A 12,461-nucleotide genomic window follows, 5' to 3' on the forward strand; every position below is an offset into this window, starting at 1 on the left:
ATGTGACTCCATTAACATTCATTTATGCCTAGGCTCTGCAAAACCCATATGAGAGTCTGTGTTGTTTGGAGTTTATTGAAATTAATCACTGTAATTACATTTTGCTCTTTATCAAAAGCTTCCTATAGAGGTTGTCCAGCTAGAAAATAAAAGGAATTTCAGAAATAGTAGTATTTCAATAGCCTCTTTAAAGACATTCAGGAACATCCTGTAAAACACAGTGGGCACTGGGGGAAATAATTCTGCTGGGAGGTCAGATAGATGCCGAGTTCTGTTGATTTCCTCATTTTTCAAGGCTGGAGGCTTCTGCATGTGAATGAGTCCTTTGTTTTTCCAAGGCTTCTGATACAGAAATATATCTGCTACAACAACCACTTATTTTCTGTCCTGGAAACAAAAGCTCTGATAGTGAAGGCAGGCCACTCTGCTCATGTGGACAACTTCATGTCAGGGAAAGCAGAGCAAAGAATAAGGTGGCAGACAGCCTCTTCAGATACAAAACGCTCTGCTGTGCAAAACCTTGGAGCAGAACTGGGTGAGAATGAAGGTTCTCACCCAGTACAGCAAGGTCATCTCCAGGCAGAGCACAATGTAGCTCTGATGTGTTAATTTTCTTATTCTCATGTCTGGCAAAGATCTTAAGTGAACTAGTTATTCTCTTTTAAAATTCCTTTCTAGCATTCCTTACCTTAATTTGGACAACCTTTTTTTTAAGACATGTATTTACCTAATTCTTCACACTCAATTGCATGGATTAATCCTACAAGACCTTCTTGGATGTTTTCTGTTAACTGCCAGAGGCCTGCCTGTCCCACCTATGCCTTAAGAATCCTTTGAGAAAAAACGCAGGCCTTCAGAACTCCACTCCCTGGTATTTTTAGTTGCCCCTAATTAAGACGGTACTGTGCAATATACTTATATGCTGAAATCTGAAAGGAGGAAGAAAGTCCTTCGGTTGTTTTTAGGCATCTGAATAATTCAGTTGGAGTCTTCTCTCAGGAGACAAGTTGATTGATCCATCTCTGTTGTGACCACTCTTGTGGCATTTATCAATTTCCCAAGACTTAGTTTGGTGCTTAGCCAAAAGTTCAGAAGCTATATTGCTTTGATGTTGACTTAAAGAACCTTCAGAGCAGGTAGAGTTAATTCCTAACATCCTTGTGCTAACAAACGCTGAATAAAATGCTGTTATCTATAGGGAAAAAGGAAATGAATACCTTCTTAAAATAATGATTTTATTACCACTTATCTTGTTATGCTGTGGTGAGGTTCTTGTTAAGCCACCTGCACTTTGAGAGGTTTATAGACAAAAGCAACATTATTAATTAATGTGACTGTGCAAGCTTTCTGTGAGCTATTACAATATTTTATTGTTATGGCTACTATTATTGTTATCAGATAGGCTGTTTGGGAGTTTTGAAAACGTGCTAGCATCTTTCCGTTGCGCTGGTTATCCTTCAGTGCCTTTCTTCAGATTATAAATGCAGCTGTTTCTATTAAATTCTGGATGGAAATCAAGAGGCCATAAAACCTATCAGCAGGTTATTTTAGCCTCAAATCAGTATTGTTTGAATTATGCAAGGGGCGAAATGGAATTCTGATGACGGTGCTACCTATGAACAGCAGATATACATTTGTTGTGCTTGAATATGACTCTGGGATGCCAGTCACCCAGACAGTGAGAACAGGGTAGGAGCATCCTTTAGCCACCTGTAACTGACTCCTGAGACCCCAAACAATTGCTCTAATGAACCTGCAGTCTCTGGCACCTAGAGTTATTGCCCTGGTCAAGGGTGGTTTGGGGAAAAAGGAATTGATCCTAGAAAGATGTTTTATTCCTCACAATAAGGAAGATGCAAGTATTCTGGGCTCTGTTTTTTTTTGCAGTGTATAGCTGTACTTACTGTCTTTTTAAGAGGCCACGATGTTGCAGGCATCAGTGCAACTCCTCTCTGATGCAAGGTATTAGAGTATGGTGCTGAGACCCTACACCTACTCTGGCATTTATGTGGGTGTTTAAGCATTTTGTCCTTCTAGAAGACACAGTGAAATCCATAAAAAGGTCTATAAAGAAGTTAAGGATCCCAAACTCTTATTTGCAGAGATGAAATGAAGGCCGGCCTGCACAAGTATCATGGTCCATTCTCATTTACCCAGAGCCTGTGCCCACAGCCACGTGAGAGATGATTTTCCAGTCATCGTCATGTTTGGCTGTGGAGATAGTGCATGACCACATATGATGCTCCTCTACCCATGGACTCTGTCACAGCTGGTGGGAAGGGCTGTATGGGGAAACAAACCTGTAGTAAATCTCTTTCAGAGGAAGTAGAGGACCTGCTAATGAAAAGCTGCCACTACCTATGTTTTCAAGACTATTCTGTTCATAAAGGCTTGAGGATATAAAGAATAGTGTTGTCTCTGCACCATAAAGTTATGTCACACCTGAGCCTTGTGGCCAACAGGGAACATCTCTATGCTACTGCAGATTTTGTAGGCGTTGGTCACATCCCACTTCATTTGTCCCATTCTGCAGAGTCCTTGTCTGTCCAACTGTTCCTTATGCAGGAGCAATTCTTGACCTCTGAACACTGGTCACCAGTCTCTGATGCTCTTCTAATTTAACCACATGTTTTTGGAGATGAGGACTAGGGACAGGGGTAAGGCACCCTACACCGAACCAGGCCATGGGGCATCTAAATCCTATTTCTAACTCTGCCCCAAACATCCTTTCTTCTTTCTGTTTCCTCTCTACTATTTCTTGCATGTATTAGGGCTGCAAATGGTAAGGGCAGAATCTCTCTGCTTGGACGTGGGTATTCAGGTTCTGATACAAGAGGCCTCAAGTGGTTTGGGACTTTATGTGTTTCAGAGGGGAATGAGTGAATTTCCTCTCCTTTCTGGCTTTGTTCACAACAGTTCTTCCTCAAATATATCTAAATCCCAAGTTGTGCCTAGGAGCTGTTTTTTATCATTGTTAATTTTATTGATTTTTTTTTTTTTCCCTTTTTTTTTTGAGCAAAGCTACTTATGGTCAAATAAGCTTCAGCCTCAGTAGAACTGCCACAAAACAGCTCTTGTAATGATCCAGGCTAAAATAGCCCCCTAATTTCAGAAGCCTGCCCTATCTGATGGTGCTTATGAGCACAGATTCCTCCACATCAAGCACAGGGGTGAAAAGCCTCACAGGTTAATGGTGGGCAGGAAAAATCAATGAGAAATATGATAGGGGGTTGTGTGTCCTTTTTTCATCATTCAGGATCTCATCTGTTGCTCTGAAATCCTTCCTTCCAAGGCACATTTGCAGGATACGACCCTCTTTATTATCCTAATAAACCAGGCTGTAGATTCTGCTCTGTTCTACTCCTGGACCCAGGGGTGAGAGCCCTGGTTGGGAAGTGCTGGATCAGAGGCAGAGGAGTTTAAGCCCTTTCTCTAGAGGAGTTTGCCACCTACTGATTTGCAGGTTCCTCTAGCTCCTGCCAAGAGAAGTTGAGGGGGAATGCCAGAAATTTAGGGGTAGGTGGGAATTGCCCTTAGACACCCCAGCCAGAACCCCTGAGGGGAATAAGCAGGGAGGGGATGTGGTACCCAGCTGTTGAGCTCCAGCTGGGAGAAGGGGAATGAGCTGGGTGGAAGCGCCTGGCATGTGCGTGTGCGTGTTGTGTGTGGTGGGGGAGGGATGTGGATGAGGAGCGGGCTCTCTTTCTTTCTCACGGGGCTCAGTTAATCCTGCTGCCAGGCGGTGTTAAGCAGCAGTCTCAGCGCTGGATTCCGAGAGAGGGAGACGCGCAGCCCTGAAAGCGCAGCGGAGGGGAGGCGAGAGAGGCAGCTAAAGAGAGCAGAGCGGGGGAAAAATCAAATCTATGCTTGGAACTGGGCTTCTTTTTCGCCAATGCAAAAGGGAATATGCAGCACATTTTTGCCTTCTTCTGCACCAGTTTCCTAGGGGCGGTGTTAGGGGCTAATTTCCCCAACAATATCCAGATAGGTGAGTGCAGAGCTCGGGGATGTTTGGGAGTGACGTGCCCTGGCAAGTGGGTAGGGGTGGAGAGGGGGCAGTGGGGGAAAACTGACCCGTTCCTTTGCTTGTAAAAGCAAAATGTGTGTGTGTGTGTGTGTCTATGTGTGTACGTATGTGTGTGTGAGAGAGAGAGGGGGTGAATTGGGAGGGCTGGATTTGTGCTTTGGTACCAGCTTTGCAAGAGCAGAGATGTATCAATTTGGCTTTGGGGGAGGGGAAGATTGGGAATAAATGCCTGCACACACATCAACACAGAGGGAGAAAAGTGCCTCTGAAATGGAGGAAGCAGGAAAAAAATATCTGGTTCTTGCTCTGAGAAATGCCTGGGCTACCATTGTGCATTGCTGCATTTGCAAAATCAGCGGTTGCATTATACATTTTTGTGAGGATGCTCTCATCTGTAGGTAACTGGGGCGAGAGGTAACAAACAGGCGGTCTCTGTTGTTGTTGCTAAAGAATAAGGGCAGAGCTATTGGAGGAAGGTTTTCCATTGAAGTCTTTTCATTTCATGCTACTTGCTTCCCCTGTGCATCAGCAGTGCCTGTTTGATTCCTTTCTCCCTTCCTGTAACTTCTCAGTGCTCTTCTCCATCCCTCCCTCCCCAGGTTTATTATTACTCTCCCATTGATCTTTACTGATGATGGTTTATAACCTATCCCCAAAATTCTGTCCCCTTGCATGCCGGTTTTCTTTCCCGCCTCCCTTCTCTTTACAATGCCAATCAATTGCTAATCCACCAAGTTCAGACAACTCCTGCCTGACTCTAGCTGCACAATTGGTGCTTTTATTGCTGTTGATGTTGCATCCTTGTCTCCCTCTCTCCCTGCCTCCCTTTTACCCCAAATTTGTGCAACATCCTTGATTTTTTTCCCTTTCAACAAACACATATAATAGCTTACCTCGGCTACTAGCATTTTATTCATCTGACACTTATGATTAGTCTGGGGGGTGGGAAGAATGGGGAGGAGGGGATATTCATGCACAAATAGCCCTTTCCATACAACAAGGAGGTGCCCTCTATACTAGATGTGCAAAGTGCCGTCGATAACAGGTCTCTGCAAATTTGTTTCTTCCCCAAGCCATCTGTCCTGGAGGGTGGGCATTGATAATTTCTGCTTCTTTATTTTAATTCTACCTTGTTGCTAAGTGCTTTGCTTCCCTACTCATAAAATGCCAATTACAGTGCTCCCTTTAAATGCATATAGATTACAAGACAGTCTGAATTTAATAGTATCTTCCTGAAGGTTGTGAAGGGATCTGCTGCAAGCCAAGTTTCCTGCTGGGGGAGCAGCAGGAAACTTTTCTAGGGCCGGGTTATCACAGCACTTTGTTCCTGGTCCATGGGGGAGAAAGGATCTGAGCCCGGGTCCAGCCTGATCCCAGATCCTGTCCTATTAATATCAGCCTGTGGTTCTGGGCTTGTCTGTACTTCTGCTCAGATTGATCCCTTTGAGGCCCAAGCTTTTGATTTCCTTCCCTCTTTGAGTCTGGCCACTGTCACCTGTTAAATTTAGGATTTTTCCATGCAGCATACTTCCAGTAGCAGCTATTGTTTGGTCATGGGTTCCACATCACTCTGGCTCTCCAGAGCAAGCTCAGCCAGTCTGCCCAGTGCCCTAGAGTCCCACAGAGTGGGGGAACTGCTGCACCCCTTCTGGAGCAAACCCTTCCTCTTAGTCAGCAGGGTTTATACTAAGCCTAATTAAAATCAGGAGGAGGAGGAGGAAGAAAGGCTCTCATTCCTCTTCTATAAAGGTAACATTGACAGTACTTCCATTTATTTTCCTTAAAGTTATGGGGGTGAGGATGTTGAGCCAAACCCCGTGGTTCACCCCAACCCCACAGGGTGATGGGCCCAGGGGTGCATCAGGGCTCCTATACACGATCCAGGCATTACATAATGCACAGGCTGGAAAGGTTTTCTGCTCCCAACCTGTCCGCAGTAGGCACAAAACCCTCCAGGTCTTCTGTGTTGGAGGGTTTCCGAGTGTAGAGGCACTCCCTGGGTTGGGGAGCTTGTAGCCTCTGCTCATAGGAATATTTTGGACTTTAGAGGTTGATAATACAGGTGTACATAAGATCTTTCTTCTTGTTCTTCTATTTTTCTCCCCAGGGGGGTTATTTCCTAATCAGCAGTCCCAGGAACATGCAGCTTTTAGATTTGCGTTGTCTCAGCTCACGGAACCCCCTAAGCTCCTTCCCCAGATCGACATTGTGAACATTAGCGACAGCTTTGAAATGACATACACCTGTAAGTAGCAGCGTTTGCCGTGCTTTCTCTTACTTTGGTTTCTTGATTTCTGACTTGGGATTTTTTGTGTCCAAAATATGGGACATCTTGCTCCAGACATGCAACTTGCCTTTAAGGTCCATGCAAGAATGTCCCAAACACATGGGCAAAAAATTCCTGAATCATTTTGGTTTGTGCTAAGACATAGGGGTGAGGTAGTACTGCAGTTATTTAGCATGTCTTGAATTTTCTCTTCATTGCTTCCAAAGTGGTATAAAACCCCCAACAATTCATTTCCTTTTGTTTCTCTAACCTCTGCCCAGCTCATTATGTTGAGGTTCCATTCCCATATTTTCTATAGCTGTGATGTACAACAAAGACACCCCTTTCCACCCACGGGGTGCAGAGTCTCTGTTTAGTATGAACAACTTGTTTAGCCATCTGTCCTTGCAATTTAAGAAAGACCTAGCAGAAAATATCAGCTTGGTGCAAGTGGAGTCCAGATCCTCAATAAGGGGCATGCCTAATAATGACAGATGTAAGAGAGTTCTAGATTCAAGAACCAGCGAAATCACTGGCTCTAAAATAAGGTATTAAAGACTGAATTCACACTGTGGAGTCAATCATAGGGTGTGTATCTGTACGCTGCTAAAGCATAGCACATTAACTGTGCTGTTCTTGTTATATGATGTAGTTGGGAAAAGAAAAAAACCGGCTTGCCAAGTATTGCCAAGATTAACAGCAACAAATAAGAGCAGGAGGGAAACAAGGAAAACAAAACCCATAACACAGCCCTGTGGTTGCATTAGGGGCTGTTGCAGCTTTCACTTCCCTTGGAGGGAGTGGCGCGGTGCTGTGCACGAGGGGCTCGCACCGCCGGGATGCGATGCACTGAGAATTTCTTGGTTTGACCTGGTGTCAGACACTGCTTTCACTCCCTGAGCCTGTGTGTGTGTGTATGAGGGCTGTCAGGAGGGACATGAGGAACCCTTCCCTTTGCAGAGTGTGTTGGATTGTCATCGGCTCTTGTCCGTAGTATCCTTTTGATCCACTGAAACATCCCCTCAGCAGTTTAGTCATGTGGAGAGTGTCATAGAGGTGGGCGCAAACTGTTCTCTCTGCTAAGAAATATACAGAGGTGAAAAAAGCTTTCTTGCAAAATGAACCAGGAATGTACAGGAGGAGAATTAATAAGGCTTTTTTAAGCGAAAAAAAAAAAAAAAAAAAAGTTATGATTTTCTCGGTTGGAAGGTTTGCAAATACAAGATTACAGGAATTTCCTGGCCTGTGTGACATAGGAGAGAGAAGTAAAAATTTGGCCACGCTTTTATTGGAGTGTTTAATGGCACATCTAAAGATTTTCTATTTTCCTTAATATCCCTCTACTTGCCAACTACAAGGTTTCCATCAAGGAAGAGCAACTATTTCAGCGCAATGCAATGGCACTTCCTTGGCAGGAAAACCAGACGAATAGAAGAAAAAAGACAGACCTTATACCTATCAAGGGAAAGTGTCACCCACCTGGGACAGAGTTGCTGACTGTGGCTAGGGATGAGCTATTTCAGTGCTGATAGCAGGGAGCAAGCGGAAACTGCAAGTATATCAATAGAATAAATTCTCCATCTGCGCACAGTTTTCCCTCCCTCTCTATGACTGCCACTAATGGTTTTGTTTACAGCATTAATGTTGATAGCAAGACCACAATATTAGTTATTCTTCAGAAATCTGTCTTTAGTACCACAGGGGTGAGGGTGGTTTGACAAAAGCTGAATGGAAGCAAGACAACTTCCCAAAGGATGTTATATTTGAGCTCTATGTAGGGCACGTTGTCCTAGATCAGACCAGCGGAGCACTCCGCACAGTCCAACTTCACTTGTCCTCATTTTTCTTTTCTTATAATTAAAAACTTCCTAAGTTCTTTCAGACTATGGAAGGCAGAATTTGTTTTATAAGCACAAAAGAAGGTGTTATTCCATGTACCCTAGAGCAAAACAAACAAACAAACAAACAAAACCACCTAAAAAACCCAGGCCGATAGGAGACCTGGTCTTAGTACTCTAGGTCTGGAGTGAGACTTTTGCAAGGAATTCTCTTTCCTCATCTTCCAGCAAATTTCCTTCCTGATTGCCAAGACTAGATATCAGCAGAAAGAAATGTTTATTTACAGAGAACAAAAACCCTGCCCATGCAGTGGTCCTTTTCTCTGCGAAAAGACTGGACATGCTACTGGCTCGGTTAAAAGAACCAGTTTTTGTTCCCATGGAGATAGAGGACACAGCATTTCTTTGTCATTGGCATTACCTGTTTCTCTTACGGTTAAGTCAAGGGTGTTTGGACCCTGTAAATCTGGTGCTGCCCCTATCAGCATCTCCAACAGAACATCTGAGGAAGACTAGTAGGTCCTGGTCCCATGGTAAGTCCTGCCTTATGCTAGGATCTGGCCTCGTGTGCTAAAAGGCAAATGCCTGAAGCAGCATCATTCAAAATACAGAATATATATTAAGAATCATTGGTGACGGCAGAAGTAAAAAACCTTGTTGGGCAGCTTGTGGGGTGATGCTGAAGTGGCGGGATGAACTGCAGCAAAATGACAGCACCCTGTCTAAGGAGATCATATGCAAAATGTATCTCAGCATCAACTGTGACACCTCTGTCTGACATATATCTGCTTACCAGCTGGGATGAGCAAGCTTTGGTGTGACAGTGGGTGAATTTACAGTATGAAATGCACCCATTTGTGCATAGGTGACAGCGATAGGGAGCCGTTAATGATGTGCTAGTGACGATTGTAAATTGGTAACAGTAATACCCATGAAATGATAAACCTGTAAAATATCAGGAGGCTGCTGTTATCACTGGGCTGCTGCTGTGACAGCCCAGCAACAACTTTTGCATTTCTGATGTTTCCAGTTGTGGACTTTTCATTGTTACACAGTGATTGTGAATATCTCTGTGTGGGGTACCTTCAATCTACAGGTCCTCTGGTCCCTGTGTATAACATATCAGTAAGTTATGATTTTAAGCCAACACTAATCGTTAAGAAAGCAAAAATAGGTAGTAGATACAATGTGCAGCAGCCTCATCTTTCATATATGTGGTTGATGCTAATGTTGTTGCATCACTGAAATGTGGGCACATTTCAATAACTGAAATACCTTCCTGAAGTCATTCCACCCCACAGAATAGATGGTAATGAACAGGCTCTGTGTTAGCAGCTGGGTGTATGGTGTGTCTTACTGGTATGGAAATACACACCTGCCACTTTAAGAGTTCTTAACTAAAGGTTAGGAGACTTCATATTTTTGTGCTGTTTCTTTGAAGGCCAATGCAATTTTCTAGGGGGAAAGATGAATTTGGAGTTGTTCCATTAGCAGAAGTTTATAGCAGTGCCAGGTGACTACGAAGGGTAAAATGATGGTGCGGTGTAGCTGAAAGGTTTGCCTAGTAACGCAGCAGAGCAAAAGCCTTCTGATCAGCTTTGAAGACATGTTCACAGGTTCTGTCTTCAGCCATGTTTGGAAAAGAGCTTTACAGTCTCAACGCAGTCACTAGCAAACTCTGCCTGGCTGGATTTTGTTGTGACTGACTGCACTCTGGGCAGACCTAGCATGGCAGGGCTGATGCTGCAGGTCAGAGCCAAGAGGTGCGAGAAGACAGATGCTCTGTGACAGACATGAGGACACAGGTCTGAAGCTTAGGAGAATTGCAAATTCCTATCCCTAGGAGGTCTGCAGTGGACATGAGCATACTGTCCTGTTGGCAGCAAAGGAATGAAAGATTGCTTACTTGAGACCACCAGTTCTGGGAATAGTTTTCTTATTCTTCACCTCAGCCTCCATTCGTGCACATGTAATGCACATGCCCATCCTGAACATAGCCCAGCTCCTTGGGGAATACGAGTTGTTTCAGCCACAGCTCCATACCTTTATTTAATTTGTGGTGTAGAGTCTCCTGCTTTCAGCCTCTGGCTAGAGTCCCCAGGTGAGGCCCATCAGCATCAGCCAGAAGGCAGTGGTTGCTCTGGCTGCCCGGGGAAGACAATGGCTCAGTAACAGATGTCCCTGGCAGTGACCTGGGGGACATGTCCTGTTGAATGGTACTTGCAGAAGGTGAGTCACTAGCTTGGTAAATCTGCCCCTGCAAAACTCGGGTCACCTTGCAGGGATGACCAGCAACTGAAAAAGTCTCCATTCAGCACCGAGCCCTGTAACTTTGCTGGTGCAGCCACTGGCTTTTACATGTTTTGGTGTTGGGCTACTGAGAAAGGGACATTCATGAGCTGAACACCTGAAACACAGAGGTCTGCACAGGACACCATCAGGATTTTGGAACTGCAAGAAAACTTGTAAAGATGCTGAAAAACAATTAATTATATATCCCTCTTCTTCCATGGATGCACAGCTACAGTTACTGTGGGGTCCTCATACTGAGAACGGGCTGTAGGTGCTGCTAGAATATCAACAGTTGAATCTGTTCTGCATATTAGAAAATGAACATGTAGTTTGGAGTCTGTTCATATTTTATGAAGGCCTCCTAGCACCAATTAGAGAGGGATTTGTAGCGATCACTCACTCTATGCTTATGTTCTTATCAATAGCGGCAAGCTTAGATCCAGATCAGCTACGAAATGAAGTATTTCTTTTTCTTCTTTTTCTTGGATACTTATAGAGTATTTCTGGAGATTGCTTCTTATCTCTCAAATTACCTCTCAGAGACAGGAAGGAATAGGCAAACATTTGAATGTTGCCAAATGAGGATCTAAATTTGGTTTAATTAAACAATTATTGCGTGTTGAATTTAAAGGAAGCTTCTTTGTTGACAAACATACAGTGGTCGCCATTTTGTGGAAAGGTGTTGCTGTAATTATTCCTGCAGCAATCAATTAAAATGCAATGTTTTATAATTAAACTTCCACAGTCTAAATAGGCCCAGCCCTGTAATAGTATGTAATTGTTGTGTTGGTAGACTCAGAAATCTCATGTAAATCCTTTGGGATTTTTTTTTCCCTGCAGATCTGAGGATGCTATGACTATTTAATGTGAGTTAAGCCAACAGAAACATGGATTCAGTGATCAGATGCAATCTGATAATACAACACAGATACTACAAGGAAATACATCTCCTTAGATTTGGTAATAGGAAAAGATGTGACGCAGGCAGATGAATCACAGAGCATCAATTCACGTTAGATCAAATTGAAGTTAAGGATGCTCAATTTCTGGCAGGGAGGTCTCTGGCTTTCTAGTAAGTGCATGTTTTTTTATTGAGATGACAGCACCATACAGAATCAGGTCCAACCCTAAAGAGGGTGCTGAAGGGTAAAAATCCTGAAAAACAGGAGGGAGCGGGTCCTGGGGGTGACACCAGCCTCCTGTGTCCAAGGTCTCTCTGCAGGTGGTCTGGCACGGGTGCTGGGTGCTCAGCAGTCACAGCCACTGCTGAAGAAGGTGGGAGCTTGTCCCATATATTTTTCTCAAGAAGAAAAAACATTTAAAACATGAGTGCTGAGCCATTTCCTCAGCTATAGCTGCCAAGACAGGACAGGTTGTCTGTCTGTCTTCACAGATTTGGGCACAGAGAGCCTTGGGCGAACATGGGCCAATATCATCAACAGGGACACTGATGGGGCTCCTCTGTCATTTGGCGAAGGCAGCCCTGCCGAGAGGCTGGCAGCAGGAATGGGTTTTCCCCAGTCTTCTGTGTCCATTTCTTTCCAAAGGGCATGAGGGCACCTATTCTTTACGTGACTATTTTTATGTATTTAATTTTTTATCCTGAGCTGTGGGAGTGGTGCGTGAGGAAAAAAAGCTGATATGATGCAATTAGGAAAAATCAGAGGAGGAATAAGGGGAATTTCATGCCTGCAAATCTATCTGCTCATCTGTAAAGGATCCCAAATACTCACTGGTGACAAGAAAAAATGAGGCTGAGGATGTAAAATTTGGGCTCTACAGCAGACAGAGAAGGGATTTGAGAAACAGCGGCAGAGGCTAGACCTGTCCATTGTGTGACTGTCACAGTTTTCACTCACGGCTTATCCTTTCTTCTCTAAAAATAAAGCTTTTTTCATGTGATAGGGATCCTACTAAGCCAGAAACACACGGGCTCTATTTTTTGGTATACTAGCAAGGTGAGAGTGGAAATCTTCATGTGGCTGCAAGGAAGACAGTGTGGGAAAGCACACTGTTCCTTTCCAAAACTCTAGTGGGA

The 12,461-nt window shown here is 44.0% G+C and overlaps 1 protein-coding gene across 2 annotated transcripts in view; it reads left to right on the forward strand.

Annotated features, from left to right (window-relative positions):
- Positions 1 to 3,736: 3,736 nt before the first annotated feature.
- The window catches only part of GRIA1 (glutamate ionotropic receptor AMPA type subunit 1), a 126,645-nt gene continuing 117,920 nt past the window's right edge, over positions 3,737 to 12,461 (forward strand). The window contains exons 1-2 of one of the 2 annotated variants that reach the window (XM_042790063.1): positions 3,737 to 3,988; positions 6,135 to 6,272. In XM_042790063.1, coding sequence (XP_042645997.1) covers positions 3,907 to 3,988; positions 6,135 to 6,272 — 220 coding nt within the window. In that variant the 5' untranslated portion in view covers positions 3,737 to 3,906. The remainder of the gene's footprint in view (positions 3,989 to 6,134; positions 6,273 to 12,461) is intronic. The other variant, XM_042790062.1, reaches the window with a different exon arrangement.

Source organism: Tyto alba, unplaced genomic scaffold (assembly GCF_018691265.1).
Source record: "Tyto alba isolate M040663 unplaced genomic scaffold, T.alba_DEE_v4.0 Super-Scaffold_17, whole genome shotgun sequence".
Classification (NCBI taxonomy): domain Eukaryota; kingdom Metazoa; phylum Chordata; class Aves; order Strigiformes; family Tytonidae; genus Tyto; species Tyto alba.